This window comes from Xyrauchen texanus, chromosome 9 (assembly GCF_025860055.1).
Source record: "Xyrauchen texanus isolate HMW12.3.18 chromosome 9, RBS_HiC_50CHRs, whole genome shotgun sequence".
NCBI lineage: Eukaryota > Metazoa > Chordata > Actinopteri > Cypriniformes > Catostomidae > Xyrauchen > Xyrauchen texanus.
The window spans coordinates 10,398,243-10,419,171 of NC_068284.1; the positions used below are offsets into that span (position 1 = coordinate 10,398,243).

Sequence of the window (20,929 nt, forward strand, 5' to 3'; positions counted from 1 at the left end):
AAAACTTAAGTGTCTGTATGTTCAATATCAATCAGTTGCTGACCATTAAAATAAAGACTAAATGAAATAAATAGCTAAATAAACATCAGTTCTGTTTAGTATCAGTCAAATGCTGACTATTTTGATACTGCCAGTCAATTAATGGCAGGTTGTAAAACAAGAAGCATTTACACCTGCCGTGTCAAGAGATAAACAACGGCAGCTGTGTTACATCTTATTCTGCTATACAAGTTCACATATGTGATAAACATGAGTGACATGGCTGTCAGGGACAGGGTTAACAACCTTTAATGGCGCATTTAAGTCACAGCAGGATGATCATATTTACGGGATGAGTGTAAATGAACACCACAGTCCATAAAAATCGGAACACTGAAGGAGGGAGTTGGGTCATAGTGACCAGAACAGAGGCTTGTGTGGGTGGGCTCTTTTCATTTGGGCCAATATGCAACCACCTTGAACACCCTGTCAACTGCAGAGCAATGTGCAAAAAAACACAGAAAACATCTTAGCAACAGCATAGTAGCAACCTGACAACCACATACTGTAGCAATGTGCCAAAACACACAGCAGTGATCACATTGATAACCGCATAGCATGCCCTAGCAACCATCCAGAAAACCCTAGTTACCACGTACTGTAGCATAAATACAAAGCAAATATAACACTTTATCAACCACCAGAAAACTAGTTTTGCTTAGATAAAGACCATTCACATCAAATTAGGTCTGTCAATCGATTAACATTTTTAATAAAATTAATTACATGGTGTCCCGATTAATCACATATACAAATATTTACTGAGAAAGCCCCTCATATAACAATAATTCAACACATGTTTGTGTTGTGGTGTCTGCTGAAGGGTTGTTTTCTTCGTATAAACTGCACGTACGTCTGAAGTTTCACTTACTGCCCTCTGGAGTAAACAGGTGGTACTACAAGCTTGCATTTCTCAGGAATCTTTCTTATTACGGTCTGGGGGCATTGCGATTAATTGCGTTAATTTTATTTAACGCATTATTTTTTAACAAATTAATCGCACAGAAATAACACAGAATTGGACATTTTCATGAGCGCTGGTAATTATTCATACACGTCACACCTTGGTTAAATATAAAATGTAAACACATGTGATTGACTTTTATATGAACAGGACTCCTGGAAAGGCGGGAACTGATCACACTACTTCATTACTTAACAGCTTTCATAATGTTTAAGCCTAAACTTATCAAAATATTTAGTCAAAAAATTCTAATTATAATAATTAAATGCACATGAGCATTTTTTGTGTTCCCCAGTGTAGACAGACGATGGAACGTGTAATCTGGCATGTGCTTCGCTTGTGATTTTGACTCTGATTTGTGATGCACAAAACAAAATTATTGTTTAGTTCAAAGGAATCAAATTTAAAAGATTTGACTCAAATAATTCTTTCAAAGAATCACACATCACTGCCGCTGATCTGCAGGTATTTTTGCATGTGCAGTTGTTGTTTTTTTTTATGGTGTTCAGTCGCAAAATTAACGAAGGGGTCTGGAGAAATTGATCAGTTTTCTCTTTAAAATATAGTGAAGTGATAGTAAAATTCCAAATAAATATTTATACTCGAGTAAGTACAAATATTAAAAAACTACTTAAGTACAGTAACCAAGTATTTGTACTTTGTTACTATACACCTCTGATGGTAACGCTTTACAAAAAGGTTCCATTTGTTAATATTTAACAACATCACTGCAGTTAAACTAATCATCTTAATGTTAGTTTCAACATATACATTTTTTTAAATCAAAAGTTATATTGGTAATATAAATGCACTATGAACTAACATGAACTAACAATTAATAATTATATAACCAACATTGATTAATAAATGCTGTGAAAATATATTGTTCATTGTTTGTTTGTGATACCTAATGCATTACTAATGTTAAAGAAATGAAACCTTTTTATAAAGTATTACCAAAATTACATTAATTGTGAATTGCTAACATTTATTTGTATTGAAAAGAGTTTTTAATAGTTCTGTTGTCAATATCAAAAGGTCATTTTGTGACATACTGACAACCAAAAACCATGAGAGCATCCCACACAGCAGAGATACTTCATACACTTTATTCTTACACAAACCAGCATATTCATCTAAATTACATCATGTCTGAATGTTTACATTTGTGAATGCTTAGCATTGCCACCAACTCACCCTCCAGTGGCCACACTATATGCTTCAAGGTCTCATTTATTAGAGTAGCAGTGTATGCATGCAGCAAAATTGATCTGTCCTGAATCTAGGTACAATCACGATCATGGATTTAAGATGAATATCGGCTGATTTTGACCGGTGGTCGATCGATCGGTGCACCCCTTATTATATGCCAATTGCATGAGTCCAGAACCTGTCTCACATCTGCTGGAGGAGATTTGTTAGTAATAGTAGGGCGTGAATATTGGGTAGGTGTGAGGCTATAAATACTCTGTAAACAGAGCAGTGCGTGTCGGAAGCAGAATTCCCACTCTGGAAATTATGGGTATTGGAAGTTAGAGAAGGCTCATTGCACCAGATGTTTGATGAGACGATAAGTAGGTTAAGCTAAGAACAAAGGAGTTTGCTGAAATCACTGGAATTGGGTTAAGAACTGTCCAAAGCATTAATAAAACCTGGAAGGATACTGGTGGACCGTCTGCTTCACAGAAAAAATGTGGTCGGAAAAAAATCTTGAATGATTGTGAAGATCACTAAAACGCTTGATGTCACATCTAAGAAAATCTACAGTTTAACTCACAGCTGTGTTTAATAGTGAAAGTAAGAGCATTTCCACACGCACAATGCGACCAGAACTTACAGGATTGGGACTAAACAGCTGTGTGGACACAAGAAAGCCACTTATTAGTGAGGCTAATTGGAAAAAATGACTTGCTTAGGGAGCATAAAGATTGGACTGTGGAGAAATGGAAAAAGGTCTTGTGGTCTGAGTCCAGATTTACCCCATTCCAAAGCGATTGGCGAGTCAAGGTAAGAAGGGAAGTGCATGAAGCGACGCACCCGTCATGCATAGTGCCCACTGTACAGGCCTCTGGAGGCAGTGTTATGATGTGGGGTTGCTTCAGTTGGTCAGGTCTAGGGTCAGCAACATTATTCAACAGTAAAATGAAGTTAGCTGACTTCCTGAATGTACTGAATGACCATGTTATCACATCAATGGAATTTGACTGTCTTTTTGTATTTCTCAATTGTTAAATTCAACATGCACATTAATGCCATGTCATGGTGTGGCTTTCTCTGATTTTCCTAACTTTCCCAAAGTCAAATTCAGATAGCATTGAATCTGTATTCATGTATAGGTGGTCTAATAATCATTCAGTGGAGACCATTGTGCAATCCACATTTCCCATGTTGGCTACCTGTCCGTGTTATTATTATTGCCATGATTGACTTGCATTCAAGCATCAATGTTGGAATGAACTGGGTTGCCCTCCGACAGTTCAGCTGATCCAGTTTCAGCTGAAAAGTGAGAATTTGCACATATGTGACACAAGGTTGTTTGTCTTCAGTGCTTATTGTTTCTCTTTGTTTAATTTGTCTTTCTGTAGGATGTGGCAGATCAGGATGATTCTTCAGGTGTGCTCTTTCAGTTGGAGGAAGAGCCATTTTCCTGGCCAGGGCCTAAAATGCTGCGTCTGCAGCGCACTTCAAAAGGCTTCGGCTTCACTCTGCGCCACTTCATTGTGTACCCACCCGAGTCGGCTGTGCACTCCAATTTTAAGGTAGTGTACATCTCTTGGCATCTGCTTGTCAAACAGACCTGAGGATACTACATTTTTTTTTGCCAAAATTAATTAATAAAAAATAAATAATCAGACATGATGTTAACGAATGAATGATTTGTAGAAAATATGGGTTGTTGAATTCTATGGAAATATGTCAAGCTTTTCTTCATCAGGTAACAACATTCTTTACCAAAACATACAAATTAATGTATTTATTTATTTATTTTTTGTTGTTCTAGGAGGAAGATCATGGCCACAGAGGTAAGTTATCACTTATTAATATATTTGAATTCCTCTGTCTGAATAAATTACTCAAACTTGAGGATCTTGATGTTTAAAATGAATCGGACCATTTTATGGGGGTTTTCTATTTTGGGGGTAGGGGGTGCTGTGGATTTGTCGTCGAGGTGTTGGATGAGAGAAGGAATTATGATGGTGTCCTTGACAAAGTGTAAACTGAAAGTGTGTTAATACTTGTAATATTTTAATTCTTATTGAATTATAATGTATTGGTATTCGGTTCTTGTTGGAGTCGTGACTGCCAATGGGTGAGGGTTTGCTTTTATGGTGGATAGAAAATTCGAAATGGTACAAGAAACTCTGAAGCATATCAGACCACTATGTGTGTGTATATACTTTTTTTTTCCAACAATATCTTTATTTTCAAACATAATAACATTACATAAACTCAAAAAACTCTTGCCCCACAACCCACAGAACTTTGTCCATCGGACTATCCAAAACATGACCTCATAACACCAGTAACTAATACAAATGAATAACTAAAAACAAAGGAAACAAAAATATACTATAAAATAATAATAATAAAAAAAAAAATATATTTAATGGAGAGAATAAGTACAAAACCTACCATGCACAGTTCTCACCAGTGTGCAATACACATGAATTAGTAAACATTTTCCAAGTGAACTGCAGGTTACTTATGGATCGTCCCCAGACATCTCCACCACACGAGATAGGTCTTTATTAACAAGAAAGTTACTAAAGGGGCCCCAGATGCTATCAAAAATCGGTAACTTTCCTCTGATTGCATACGTGATCTTTTCTAAGCGCAGCGTTGCTATTAATTCTGAAAGCCATCTACCTATCCTTGGGCTAGCCACCTCTTTCCAGGAAGTAGCAATAACTCTTTTGGCCAGCAACAAACCTATATCTAAAAATATTCTATGCTTCTTTCTTATGCTACAGTTAGCTGGATAGATACCCAATAGAAACATTTTGGGATCTAAATGTAATTTTATCTCTAAAATTTCCTCAATACACTGTTTCACTCCTCCCCAAAATTCTTTTATTTGAAAACATTGCCACAAACAATGGAAGATCGTGCCCTTCTCCTTGTCACATTTTATGCAAACATCCGGTATGTCGCTATTAAATTTGTTAAGTTTAACTGGGGTCATATAAGAACGCATTAACCAGTTGTACTGCAAAAGTTTTAAACGTGAGTTCACAGTTTGTCTTTGTGCCTTGATACACGCCCTTTCCCACTCCTCAATGGAGATATTCTCCTGTAGGTCCTCTCTCCAGGACTCAAGTTTATGTACTGATGATTCTGAGGATTCACCAACCAGTTCATTATATATTTTGGAAATCACGCCCCCTCCCTGGCAGTCCCTCACCATCATTTCTTCGAACTTTGATAAGCTAGGAATGGACAAGGACTGATTTTGTTGAGTTCTAATAAAATCTCTCAGTTGTAAATATCTGAAAAACTGGCTGCGCTATGTCATGCTTGACAACAATTTCGTCAAAAGTCATCAGATGTGTACCGTCAGGGCTATAAAGATCTCCTATTTTTTGTAACCCCTGATCAGCCCAAATTTTAACCCCCCCACCCCCTCCTGGGGGGAAGAGATCATTTCCCCATATCGGACTAAATACTGAGAGCGAGTCAGCTACTTGGAGAAATTTCTTGACCTGTTGCCACACGCTAATCATATTTTTAACCATAGGGTCCTTGGTGGTATTTTTAAGTTTCTTAAATTTAGCTGAGTACAAGTAAATGGGCAAAGGCAACTTCAATGTATCACCTTCCATTTCTCTCCAAAGTGGCACATTCTCCTCAGAATAGTAGAACATCATTGTTCTTAGTTGCGCCGCCCAGTAGTACCATAGTGGATTTGGGCATTTAAGCCCACCTCTGTCATAAGGCAAGTACAACAATGAAAGGCGCTGTCTGGAGCGTCTATTGTTCCATAGAAACTTAATGAAAAGTGTCTTCAGCTGAGAAAATAAGTTGCTTGGTGGAGGCAAAGGCAAACTTTGAAACAAATACAACAGCTTAGGAAGTACATTCATTTTGAGAGTATTTATCTTCCCCATTAACGACATTGGTAAAGCAGCCCATCTATCTAAAGAAGTTGAGATCCCTTGCATAACTGGTCTATAATTACTTTCTATGATATTGTTAAGCAATGGGACAATTTGAATGCCTAAATAAGAGAAGCAAATGACGACCTTAAATTGTGATACTACATTAGTTGGATTTTCCCTGTCTACTTGGTTTAATAACATAATGGATGTTTTAGACTTATTAATCTTATAACCTGAGATCTTGCCGAACTTCCCAATCAAATCTAGCAAAGCCGGGATGGATTTGTTAGTATTTTTGAGAAAAACAATTATGTCGTCTGCATATAAAGCTAAACGATGCTCCGTCCGTCCTATAGTTATTCCAGAAATGCTATCATGTGACCTCACTGCAATTGCAAGGGGTTCAATTGCCATAATGAACAGCAATGGAGACAAAGGGTCCCCTTGTCTACACCCTCTCTTTATTTTTATAATTTTTGAAATATTACTGTTAGTTAAAATTTGTGCATGTGGTTCCTTATAAAGTAATCTTATCCAATTACAAAACGTCTCCCCTAAACCAAAGCGAGCCAAAACCTCGAACAAATAAGACCATTCCACTCTTTCAAATGCTTTTTCAGCATCAAGTGACAGCAAAGCAGTATCTGGGGCCTCCTTCTGATGATAAAGAATATTTAAGATCCTTCTGACATTATGGAAGCCTTGTCTGCCACGAATAAACCCATTCTGGTCCCTCCCAATTATTGTAGTTATTATGTCTTTGATTCTTTTTGCTAAAATCTTACAAAGTATTTTCAAATCTGCATTTAGCAGGCTAATAGGTCTCCAGTTTTCACATTTGTTAGTTGGTTTACCTGCCTTCGGGAGCAGAGTAATTAATGCTCCTCTTAACGATGACGGCAAGGTACCATTTCGGAAGGACTCTGTAAACATTTCAAAAATTGGAGTTAACAATTTATTTTTACATTTTTTATAGATTTCAATTGGGAGACCATCAGGTCCGGGAGTTTTCCCTGCTTTAATGCTGTCAATTGCTAAAGAAATTTCCTCTACAGTGATATCTTTTCCCAAATTTGCCTTAAGAATTTCTGGTATCTTGGGTATATTTATACTATTTAAAAATGCTTTAAGTTCAGAATTGTCATTAATCATTTCGGAACTATAAAGACCCTCATAAAATGTCTTGAAGGTTTCATTAATCTCTGTTGGATCTACAATGGGTTCTTCTTGATCGCTCCGCAGTGAGATTATAACTTTTCCGCTCTGTAGCTGCTTAAGACGCCAAGCAAGAACTTTCCCAGGTTTTTCACCCTGATCGTAGAAAGATTGCTTAAGTCGCAACAGACTGGCCACCGCTCTTGATGCAGATAATTCGTTATATTGTGCTCTAAGCAGCAATAGCTTTTGATGAGATTCTGTTGACCTTGTTTGATAATATTCATTTTCCATTACCGTTATATTTGTCTCCAAATTTTTTGCCTTTTCAAAAGTCGATCTAGCTTTAGAGCTTGTGATGCTAATTATTTGACCTCTAATATAAGCCTCAAAGGCCTCCCATCTTGTACTTGCTGAAGTTTCTGTTGTATTATTTTCAAAATAGAACCCGATTTGTTCATCCAGAAAAGAGACAAAGCCGGGGTCAGTCAGCCACTTTTGTCTGCAACGCCAAATCCTAGCATCTTTAACTAGCTTTGAGTCTTGATATACCAATGAATTGGGAGCATGATCTGAAATTAGGATAGCATCATAAGTACATTCCTTGATTTTGTGCCTTAACTCTGCAGATATCAAGAAGAAATCAATTCTTGAATAGGACTTTTGTGTACCGGAGTAACTCGAAAACTTTAAATCGTCAGGATTTTCTTCCCTCCAGATATCTATTAGGTTCAATTCTTTCATTAAGTGATGTATAGTTACCCTGCTACGACTGTGAGAATCTACAGTTCCAGAGCTCCTATCCTTTGCCGGATCTAATGCACAATTAAAATCGCCCGCCACCACGCATTTACCAGGAAGATTGGATAAAATAAGAAAAAAGTTTTGAAAAAAGTTGGGATCATCTATATTTGGTGCATAGATGTTCGCCAAGATAATTTGCTCTTTTAGTATAATTCCTTGAATAATAAGGTATCGTCCAAATTTGTTGTTGATAACCTTATTCACCTGGAATGGTATTGACTTATGCACTAAAATAGTGACACCCCTAGCCTGAGAGTTAAACGATGCAGAAAAAACCTTGCCTCTCCATCTCCTCCTGATTCTCAAATCCTCGCTGTACATCAGGTGTGTTTCTTGAAGAAACACAATATTAGACTGCATTAATTTTATCCTGTTCATGACTTGTTTTCTTAAGTTTTCATAACCCCCTGCAGTTCCATGATGTAATTTTAATTTTCATCTCACTAGACATTTTGCATAGTTTGTATAGTTGTACTCCCCAAACCTTTTAAGATGCTTGTAAAAAATAAAAAATGAAACAAACAAAAAACTAAGATAAATAATACTACTGATGAACACTATACTCAGCCCAACACCCATATTCAGGACACTGAGCCTGAAACCCTCCCCTTATAATCTTAAGACTTCCAGATAGCTGTTAACTGTTAACCTGTGGTTAAAACAGTATCACTGAGCTATCAGAAGATACACAACTAATAACATCAATCTTACGCTCCATGCTACCATAATTGAACATTACAAATTTCTTTCGTAAACCTCCTTTTACCATGAACTAAATCGAATTTCACTCTGTGAAGGCACCATATTGTTCTAAGAGAATCCAAACCCAAAAGAAATACGGTAGTATAATCATAATTACCTTAAAATTGAATAAGAGATACATTTTACCTCTTAATATTGTTTATAAAGAGGAGAAAAAATAAATAAAAAGGAAATACCTAAAGCGCTTAGACTTAAAGTGCACAGAGAAAGGAGAGAAACATAACTTAACAGTAACTATAAACTCTAAGAAAAAGCCTTCAACATACTAAGCAAAGATATATATTTAACCTTGAAGTTTGTGTTAGCTCGGCTCAGTGATGAGCCATTAATTTCACGTCCTCTGATACCTTCTGCTTTGTAAACCGCGACATTCCAAGTCGATTACTCATAATTCAGTCCAGTCCCCCTTCTGACCTGATCCGTTTGATGAAGTCCTCCGCCTCGACATGGTTATTAAAGATATGAGGCCGTTCTTTATAAGTCACCAGCAGTCGGGCAGGAGGGATGATGCCATATCGGAGACCCATTAAACGGAGCTGCCGTCTCACCTCGTCAAACTGCTTTTGCTTCTTGTGAACACCTGCCGCCACGTCTTGGTAAAATCTCGCTGTATGGTTCTTGTAACGCACCTCTCTTTTTGTCTTGGCTGCTTTCGTCACCAGTTCTTTATCCCTGAAGTCCAAAAATTACGCTTAGTCCAACGGCATTACGCTTAGTTTATCTATAAATATGGAGGTTTTGTACCAGTTCCAAACCAATATTTAAGAAGGAATTAGTCAACAGGGTAGAGGAGCAGATTAACGTGCGTTCACTCAGCTTGTCGCCATACCGGAAGCCCGTGTGTATATACTTTAAATCTTACTGTCAGTGCACATTTTATAAAAAGACAACTTTCTAACTCTAAATAATAACATGTTAAATTAAAAAGATGTGAGAGCCTTTATGAACAGTGCATCCGGAAAGTATTCACAGCGCTTTACTTTTTCCACATTTTGTTGTTACAGCCTAATTCCAAAATGGATTAAATACATTATTTTATTCAAAATACTACAAACAATACCACATAATGACAATGTGAGAGAAGTTTGTTTGAAATCTTTTTTACAAATAAAAAAAATTACATGTGCATAAGTATTCACCGCCTTTGCTCAATACTTTGTTGAAGCACCTTTGGCACTCAAGTCTTTTTGAGTATGATGCTACAAGCTTGGCACACCTATTTTTGGGCAGTTTCTCCATTCTTCTTTGCAGGACCTCTCAAGCTCCATCAGGTTGGATGGGGAGCGTCGGTGCACAGCCATTTTCAGATCTCTCCAGCGATGTTTAAGTCTGGGCTCTGGCTGGGCCACTCAAGGACATTCACAGAGTTGTCCCGTAACCACTCCTTTGTTATCTTGGCTGTGTACTTAGGGTCGATGTCCTGTTGGAAGATGAACCTTCGCCCCAGTCTGAGGTCCAGAGCGCTCTGAAGCAGGTTTTCATCAAGGATGTCTCTGTACATTGCTGCATTCATCTTTCCCTCAATCCTGACTAGTCTCCCAGTTCCTGCAGCTGAAAAACATCCCCACAGCATGATGATGCTGCCACCACCACGCTTCACTGTAGGGATGCTATTGGCCAGGTGATGAGCGGTGCCTGGTTTCCTCCAGACATGACACTAGCTATTCAGGCCAAAGAGTTCAATGTTTTGTTTCTCATGGTCTGGGAGTCCTTTAGGTGCCTTTTGGCAAACTCCAGGTGGGCTGTCATGTGCCTTTTACTGAGGAGTGGCTTCCGTCTGGCTGCTCTACCATACAGGCCTGATTGGTGGAGTGCTGCAGAGATGGTTGTTCTTCTGGAAGGCCCTTCTTCCCTGATCGCTCAGTTTGTCCGGGCGGCCAGCTCTAGGAAGAGTCCAAGGTGGATCCAAACTTCCATTCACAGATGTTGGAGGCCACTGTGCTCATTGGGACCTTCAATGCTGCAGAAATGTTTCTGTACCTTTCCCCAGATCTGTGCCTCAATACAATCCTGTCTCAGAGGTCTACAGGCAATTCCTTGGACTTCGTGGCTTGGTTTGTGCTCTGACATGCACTGTTAACTGTGGGACCTTATATAGACAGGTGTGTGCCTTTCCAAATCATGTCCAATCAACTGAATTTACCACAGGTGGACTCCAATCAAGTTGTAGAAACATCTCAAGGATGATCAGTGGAAACAGGTTGCACCTGAGCTCAAGTTTGAGTGTCATGGCAAAGGCTGTGAATACTTATGTACATTTCTTTTGTTTTTTATTTGTAATAAATTTGCAAAGATTTCAAACAAACTTCTTTCACGTTGTCATTATGGGGTATTGTTTGTAGTATTTTGAGGAAAATAATGAATTTAATCAATTTTGGAATAAGGATGTAACATAACAAAATGTGTAAAAATGTAAGCGCTGTGAATACTTTGCAAATGCACTGTAAACAATAAATATTGCCAGTATTGGTTTCTAAGCTCTGGCTGAGTGCAAGTGTTTTTGCTGTTATTTTGTTTTATATATATATATATATATTTTTTTTAATGCATACGTATTTCATTTACGTCATCCAAAAATAAAGCATTGTTTGTGAAAGTTAGCTCATTTTAAAACCATTCTTGAAAGCATTTGTGAATAAAACCAAATGTAAATTTCACATACTTATCACAATTGTTATTTTTAATTTGTATTTTAATTTACTAGTAATCGATTACTTGTTTTTTGTGGTTTAGAGTTCTCTACTACAAAATTAATCAAAAATGCCCTTTCCTAGTCTAGCACCCCACGAGCTGGCAATGAATCCGTGCATTTCTTCCTGCATTGAATCACAGGCTTTTAATCAACTCCCATCACCGATCGCTCTCATGACACGGTTCAGTGCAACGGTCTATAGCTGCCAAAAATAACCAGATTCTTTCCTCTGCTCATCCTTTTCCCCTCCACTGTTTGAACTTTTGACCCGATGTGTTTTTTGAAAGATTGCACAATTTTGTTGCAAAAGAGATTTTATTAAATTGGTATATTTTATCTATTTTTCTTGTATTGGTTGTAGTTTTTGAATTAGGCATGTGCAAAAGTACATATTTTCAACATTAGCTAGTCAGTGGGTTATTTGAATGATTAGTGTAATCTAATCCGTTTTAAAGAAGCTCTGTATGATAATGCTGGTTTAGGGTCATGTCTACGATTATTTTGATAATCCACTTATCTAACGATTATTAGAACGAATATTCAACTATTCAGGCTGTTATTGCAATGATTTATCATTAGCTCTTAATCAATTTATTCGGCTTGTGCCTTGAGTTAACAGGCTGTATTCAAATAACGTTCACTGAATTTCAAGAGAAAAAAATACTTATTAAATATTTAGTTTAATTCATTAAAAGATTCACAAATATCCTATTGTTAAGTGTTTGTCTTTTCCATTTAAAATGAATCCTTAAAACAAGATACATTTACTTGAGAAGCAACATATTAGATATTTAGACTTGCTTTTTTCTTCTTCTGCAGTATAGCTCCTAGAGTAAATGTACAAAAGGAGTTTTAGACATTTATATTGGAAAACAAGCCAAAAAAGACCATTGTATATTGCAAATAACAATGATAACACTACACTCTCATCTTTTTGTTAACTTTGATCAAACTTTCTCCTCTTAACAGCTGCTTATTGGTGATATTCTTCACTATAAGATACACACTGTGACACACATACACACATTATTATTTACTACGTTGTGAGCGAGGGGGTTTATCAGCCGGGAGAAGTTTCAAACTCTCTTGCGCTGTTTTCCAGACTCATATAAGAGATGCTGGCTGCACAGAGAAATGCCAGTTTCTGAGTTTGATGCTTATTTACACAACCCGCTTCCTTATTATTTGAACAATAATAAAGGATGCATTAAAGATGTATAACGCCATGATGTTTCATTTTTAGATGCTCTCACAGGCAAGTTTTGCTCAAACAGAAAGTCAGGTATGCTCTGCTTTTTTTCATGTCAGGACGACAAGCTTTCTGTTTTTACTTATTTAGTATTTTTGCATTATAATTCCCTCATACTTTGTGATCTACATCACCTTTAGCTGTTTGTAAAGTTTGGAGTGCATATGAAATGTGAGCTGTGTTTTCTTCCTCTCCTCAGTTGCAAACTGCAGTGCTGCTCTTGTGTGTCATCATTAGCGTTTTTTAAACAATGTCATGTGTTAAATGAGAGAAAAATTTGTACAAAAAAAATGTTGTCGACTAATCGTTTCAGCCCTACATAGGATGCATTCTTGCTTTGGAAAACAGCTGGGTGGAGTGCAGTAGAATAGAACAGAATGCAGTAAAAGAAATTTATAAAAGGTGATCTATTTTTAACTTGACACATTATCTTTAAAATGCATGTTGCATGGCCTGTGGTCCTGAGAAAAAAATCTGCGAGATGCGACACAACAGCCAGAGATCTCCATTTGTATGTGTACTTAATTTTTTTTTTTTTTTTGAGTTTGTTACTTAAGCTGTGCTTTGATGGCTGTAATTGCAGTGTTTTAAATGGAATGAATTTTCAGATGCAACAGGTCAGAGCGTGTAAACTCAATGGTTGAATAGTTTTTTTGGGATGTTGCGATTTACACTAACCGTTATTAAAAATGGTAAGTGTGTATATATATAATATAAAATAATTGTTTGGTGTAAGACTGAATGTGGTTAGTGCAGCTGGAATTATGGGTAGAGATGGTGTCCGTGTGGTGCTGGGCCAAGTATCGCTGACTGAACGTGAACTTTTATTCCACCAAAAAACTGGGGATACTCAAATATAATAAGGGAATTCCTTCTACCAGACTCATCAACTGAAAAAGCGGTTTAAATCGGCTTTTATCATAAATGAATGTTCTTCAGGCTTCTAAATATTTTTCATTATCTTTTGCCTGTTAAACCTTGAAACCTTTTAAATGCACCATTGCATGTTTGTGCCAGCATCTCATGTAAGCATATGACCTACATATGTCTGTTTCTTCACTACAGTAGACCAGTTATTCATAGTGCTGTGATGATAGCTGGGCATCTGCAGTTTGAGCAAATTCTTTGTAGTTCAGAAAATTTATATTATTTTTATTTGACACATTCTGAAATGATAAAATGTTTTTAATAGAAATCTGTGGTGTAAATGATGGGATGGAAATTAAACTAACGCTTTTGAAATAAAATGTCTGCCTTCGTCTTGATATGGCTAATGTTATAGCTAAGATTTTATGCATCAAAAATACACAGTTAAATAATATGTTCATACTTTTTGTGTAATTTGGCAAATTACTGCTTGATTGGAAATGCTGCCCAATGAAAAGTTATATTTTTCATTGGCAGTGATTCCCATTAATTGACTAGACAATGGGGCCTGCCACAGTCTAATTTGCCCTGCCACGGTCTTGTAAAGAACCAAAAACATTTTTAAACTTCTCAGTCTTATAATAACATAAAATAAAAGGTTGTGTTTTGCACTCTCTCTCATGTGCCAGTCAGTTCAGTCAGCTCCCAGCTGCTGTAAACTCTAGCGATCAATCACACTGGACTTTTCCTGGATCCATCTAACATTATTTGGTTGAGGAGGATGACACTTTTTTGAGGTAAGTAATGTTAACCAGCCCTCTACATTGCGAGTAAATCACCCACATATTCAAGTAAATTATGCATTATGCGACCAAAAAATGTTGGTTATTAGCCACTGGCAACAAGTAAATATTAACATTTCACTCGCCAGTGATAGTTGTGTAGTTTCAAAGCCCCGAGTCCCTTATACTAAATAAAAAGCAGTTGATTAAGAAGCTGGATTCAGCCTCTTCTTTCCCTGCATGATGTCTCATGTGCGCAGGAAAAAACACTTTTCAGTTTCACTTAATAGCCATGTAATGTCAAATATCCATGGTCATTGTGGGTTTATTCACGCTGTGTTAATAACAGGCAGTGAGAAAGAGGATATGCCCTGCTCTATTTCTGTGGAGATAACGTCCAAGAAACAGAATCTCAGAGTCTTCCTTCATGAGAAATAAGGGCTTGTGAGTTAATCAGAGAGCCTTAAAATAATGTGTAAAAGTGAAGAATTTAAGGCAGAAATATTTTACTTTTGCATAATATAATTAATATAATACAATGTAATATAATAGCTATACAGGTTGGCTGGGTTACAAAAGAAGCAAAAAGAAAAAGTTACAATCATGATGATTAACGTAAATTAACGTTAGCATTACTAGGTTAATTGGCATAATGTTACACTGCTTAATGTTTCACTAGCTAGCTATCGTTAGCAGTCTGAGGTAACGTTAAAAGATTAAAAGCTGAAACTGACATCACTAGTTTGTACCCTGGTTTTTAGAAAGGTTAGAGCATAGAATTGTTAAAGCTACAGTAGGTAGTATTTATTCATTGAAAAAATGTTTCTATATAAACATGGTGTCTAAGTTAAATGAGGACCTGTGAGAAATTAGTTAGCACCACAGACTCTGTGAAAGGCAGGCCATGGCTCTGTTTGTGAACGGCTGTCAAATAACACTGGCTGGGGGTGAAGAGCATCATGTATATGGGAAAGAATTGGGGGCACTGTTCATAATTCAATTTATTACAAAACTTTGTAACAAAACTGTTTACAAGAGCACAACACTAGCCTCTTAATTGTGGTCTCAAAGTGCACCGGATGAAAGTATTTAAATTTAAAATGTACAATATGTTCTTATGGGGGAGCATGCCCCTGGACCCCCCTACAGGGTCAGAGGTCCCACCCCCCCATAGTCTCACAAAATCCTGTGGGAAACACTGCTTGGTTTTTCTTTGATTTCTTCAAACACTTCAAATCACTTGTTTCATCTCAAGCATGCCCTTCACTGACACTTTTGACTACTTTAATGTGCAGAGTTTAAAGGAGACCTAATATGACCCTTTTTACAAGATGTAATATAAGTCTCCGGTGTCCCCAGAATGTGTTGAAGTTTCAGCTCAAAATACCCCATGGATAATTTATTATACCATGTTATAAATGCCTCTTTTGGGGTGGAATCAAAAACATGCTGATTTCATGTGTGTCAGAACTGGGTGAAAGTGTTGTGGTCAGATGAGACCAAAATCGAGCTCTTTGGCATCAACTCACCTCGCATAGGAGGAATGCTGCCTATGAGCCAAGAACACCATCCCCACCGTCAAACATGGAGGTGAAAATATTATGCTTTGGGGGTGTTTTTCTGCTAAGGGGACAGGACCACTTCACCGCATCAAAGGGACGATGGATGGGGTCATGTACTGTCAAATCTTGGGTGAGAACCTCCTTCCCTCAGCCAGGGCATTGGAAATGGGTCGTGGATGGTTATTCCAGGATGACAATGACCCAAAACACATGCCCCCCAAGGCAACAAATGAGTGGCTCAAGAAGAAGCACATTAAGGTCCTGGAGTGGCCTAGCCAGTCTCCAGACCTTAATCCCATAGAAAATCTGTGGAGGGAGCTGAAGGTTCGAGTTGCCAAATGTCAGCCTTCAAACCTTAATGACTTGGAGATGATCTGCAAAGAGGAGTGGGACAAAATCCCTCCTGAGATATGTGGAAACCTGGTGGCTGTCTGATTTCTGTGATTGCCAACAAGGGTTTTGCCACCAAGTACCAAGTCATGTTTTGCAGAGGGGTCGAATACTTATTTCCCTCATTAAAATGCAATTCAATTTATAAAAATTGACATGCGTTTTTCTGGATTTTTTTTGTTGTTATTCTGTCTCTCACTGTTCAAATTAACCTACCATTAAAATTATAGACTGATCATTTGTTTGTCAGTGGGCAAACGAACAATATCAGCAGGGGATCAAATACTTTTTCCCCTCACTGTGTATGTATATATATATGTATATGGTCTCTGTGAATACAATCAGACACTTACATCTTCAGGATATACAGCTGGAACACGAACAGTTGGTAATGATCCATGCTTGAGAATCAAATCTTTTTGAAAATCCTGCTTTATATTGCCCCTCATTCACAAAGCAGTCCGGTGTAAAATTATTTGCACAAACATGCATGACTTTTTGTATGTTTTGGGGCACATTTCCTACAAAAACTAAACTTGTCCACTGCGTCTTCAGTGGATCTGATGTCCGGGAGTACATGAAGACTCTTATGTTCACTTTTACAGCCAACAACGGAACACCTTATGACGCTTACAAAGCTGAGACATTATTCTTCTCACTGTATCTGCTCCAGCGTGGAAAAAATTGCGGACTGTATGTAGATCACTCAGGGGAGGATGGCAGAGTCCGTCACCAGTCGTGGGCGAGGTCTGCTCTAAAGTGACGTCACTTAGAGCAGAAACGAACACCATTCATTTTGAAACTCTGTTTTTGATTAATAGAAATATAAGAATGAGGAGTGGGTGGACTTTTAACACTGTAGAGTGGTTGTGTATACACACTGCCGACTCACATTTATGTACAAACACCATGTAAAAGTGAATTTTGCATAATAGGTCCCTTTTAAGATTGAATGTCTGGGTCTTGGACAAGGCTCAAATGGCTATATCTATACGGAAGGCATTCAAAAAGAAAAAGTGATGAAGGCCTTGTAAAAAGTTTCCTATTCAGTTTTAAGACATTAATATTTTATATATATATATAATATATATAAATTTGTTTTGAATAAAAAAAATCAACCTGTGGGACATTGCAAGTTGAAGAAACGCCTAGAGTTCAATGTTCTAATTGTGATAATGTGCTGCCTGCTACATGTTATGACTGAATATTCCAATCTAAAACAATTATTTTTAATTTACTGGTACTGTACAATCATTCTGGGAAATTTTGTCCAAATCAATAATCACTCACTGCATGTGGTTTACTTTGGTATTCAAGATTGAAAAGCATGAAACTGAAACAGGAACTGTTACTGTGAATGTGATAATATTGCACCCAGTGCAGCACAACTTAAAGATTTAAAGGCATTACAAAACCGCTTTGAAGACTTTTTAAAGTTTCTATCATCTGAACCATTTCTAGTCTATAAGAGGGCCACTCACGCTAAGTGCTTTGAAAGTGTTTTAGGATTGTAGCAGCATTAGGTTGATTTATAGAACCTGAATCTTTTTTTTTTTCCAAGCAGGAGTATTATGTTAGGCTTTTACAAGAGCTCAAACACACTTGTGAGTCTTGTATAACCTCACTAAAAGGTTGCATCTAGTTCTGTAAGCAAAACAGTCTGGCATTGGGAAAACCAAACCTGTACTCGTCCCAGCATACATGGTAGTGAAATATTATATTTGCATGATTTGCGTCAGCCAGCAGGGTTTTGCTGTGTCCCAGGTCTGTCTAAATATCTGTTTACAGGATTTGTCGTTGAGGCCTTTTCTTTTAGTTTGTTTTTATGTGCACATACAGTTGAAGTCTAAAGTTTACATACACTTAGGTTGAAGTCATTAGAGCATAACCACTCCACAAATTTCATATTAGCAAACTATAGTTTTGGCAAGTTGTTTAGGACATCTAGTTTGTGCATGACACAAGTAATTTTTCCTACAATTGTTTACAGACAGTTTACATACACAAGTTAACTGAGCCTTTAAGTAGCTTGGAAAAGGATGTCAAGCATTTAGGCAATTAGCTTCTGATAGGCTAATTTGAGTCAATTAGAGGTGTACCTGTGGATGTATTTTAAGGCTTGACATCATTGTAAAAATCAAAAGAAATTAGCGAAGACCTCAGAAAAAAATTGTGGACCACTGGTTCATCGTTGGAAGCAATTTCCAAATGCATTAATGTACCACGTTCATCTGTACAAACAATAGTACATAAGTATAAACACCAAGGGACCATGCAGCCATCATATCGTTCAGGAAGAAGTATTGTGTCCTAGAGATGAATGTAGTTTGGTGCAAAAAGTACAAATCAATCCCAGAGCAACAGCAAATGACCTTTTGAAGATGTTGGAGGAAACAGGTAGACAAGTATATATATCCACAGTAAAATGAGCAAGTGCACATGTGGACAAAGAGCTTACCTTTTGGCGAAATATCCTCTGGTCTGATGAAACAAAAATGTAACCGTTTGGCCATAATGACCATCGTTATGTTTGGAGGAAAAAGGGTGAGGCTTGCAAGCAGAAGAACATTCCAAACGTGAAGTTTGCTGCAGGAGGGACTGGTGCACTTAACAAAATAGATGGCATCATGTTACATCAGGGAACAATTATGTGGATATATTGAAGCAAAATCTCAAGACATCAGCCAGGAAGTTAAAGCTCTGTCACAAATGGTTCTTCCAAATGGACAATGACCCCAAGCATACCTCCAAAGTTGTGGCAAAATGACTTAAGGACAACAAAGTCAAGGTATTGGAGTGGCCATCCCTAATGCAGAACTGAAAAAGAGTGTGCGAGCAAGGAGGCCTACAAACCTGACTCAGTTACACCAGTTCTGTCTGGAGGAATGGGCCTGAAATTCCAGCAAATTTTTGTGAGAAGCTTTTGGAAGGCTACCTAAAATGTTTTACCCAAATTAAACAATTGAAAGACAATGCTACCAAATTCTTACAAAGTGTATGTATACTTCTAACCCACTGGGAATATGATGAAAGAAATCAAATCTGAAATAATTTTCTCTATTATTATTCTGACATTTTACATTCTTAAAATAAATAGTGATCCTAACTGACCTAAGACAGGTAATATTTTCTACGATTAAATGTCAGGAATTATGAAAACTGAGTTTTAATGTGTTTGGCTACGGTGCATGTAAACGTCTGACTTCAACTGTACACAGAAGTGCTGTGTTTTGTGTTTTCACATTTGTGTGTGTGATCCATATCAGTATATCTGGATTGCTTTAGAAGATAAAAGAATGATATACTGAATAAATGAGTCATTGCTTTATGTGCCCAATGAAAGATGATACATAATAAATAAGAATAAAGTTCAGATATTAACCGCAATAGTCATGTTTGTGTGTAATCTATGCATATAAATGCAAACTTTGACAAAGCAGTATTTAGTATATTTTCCATTGGCTTTAATTTGCCATCACTGGTGAACTCCCATGTGCTGGGCAGTGTAAAAATAATCAGTCATTGTTTAATTTATTTTCTCATTATACATGACCAGACTATTTTAGTTTGTATCCTGTTTATATTCATTTTCTGACCTAAATAAGTAAAAATGCAATACTCTGTGCTTTTGTTCATATTAATGAGGTAAATGTTATAGAAAACTGCCATGTATTACAGTTGACACAAGAGGGCGCCTTAAATCTTTCTAAATGATGACATCACTAGTGAATCAGGGCCACGTTCAGAATAGCATGCTAGCATACTATTTTCACAGTGTATATAGTATGTATATAGTGCATCGTATGCTAATTTCCACAGAATGGAAAACCTGGATGACCTACTACATTTGAAAATATATGTAGTATACTACATTGCTGACTGCAAGTAATACTGTAATCCACAACTTACCTTGACATTTCATTTTCAATATAATATCATTAATTATCTACTTTTTCTGGACCCATTATTTGATCAGATTCATTATTAGACAAATTTAAATGTAAAACCAACATTTTTATTTCTTATAAAACTGGACGCCACTTAGGTCATATGACAACCATGTCATTTACTACTGTAAATCGTTGCATAATGAAATGCTTCTCACCACATAATGTTTCACATCATATATTTTTTTAAATAGTAAGTGGTATGCAGTGTATACCGCAAAGCAGTAGTACTGCATTCTAAATATAGCCCAGATCCCACAAAAATATAACAAAACACACATTTGTAATGTGTAAAACTGTTTTACTCGCTGTTATAATTCTTTATTTACTACCTTTATAAATGACCACTAAATTACTTGGAATTTGCTACTTATGAGATCTATATTAAAAATTCTCACTGTTTTTCTCAACCTAAATATGAATATAATGCCGTAGGTTTGAAAGCACTGACTGGAGCATTCATGCTGCAACCTGAACATTCAAAACTTGTGGCTCAGTGGTTAAGGTTTTGGATTACTGATCAGAATGTCGGGGGTTCAAGCCCCAGCACTGCCTTGGATGCCACTGTTTGGCCCTTGAGCAAGGCCCTTGACCCTATCTGCTCCAGGGGCACCATATCA

General features: G+C 37.1%; 1 protein-coding gene across 2 annotated transcripts in view; it reads left to right on the top strand.

Moving 5' to 3' along the window:
- The window catches only part of arhgap21b (Rho GTPase activating protein 21b), a 103,124-nt gene that overhangs the window by 20,287 nt on the left and 61,908 nt on the right, over positions 1–20,929 (top strand). For both annotated transcript variants that reach the window (XM_052133471.1, XM_052133472.1), the window contains exons 3-4: positions 3,589–3,762; positions 4,005–4,026. In XM_052133471.1, coding sequence (XP_051989431.1) covers positions 3,589–3,762; positions 4,005–4,026 — 196 coding nt within the window. The remainder of the gene's footprint in view (positions 1–3,588; positions 3,763–4,004; positions 4,027–20,929) is intronic.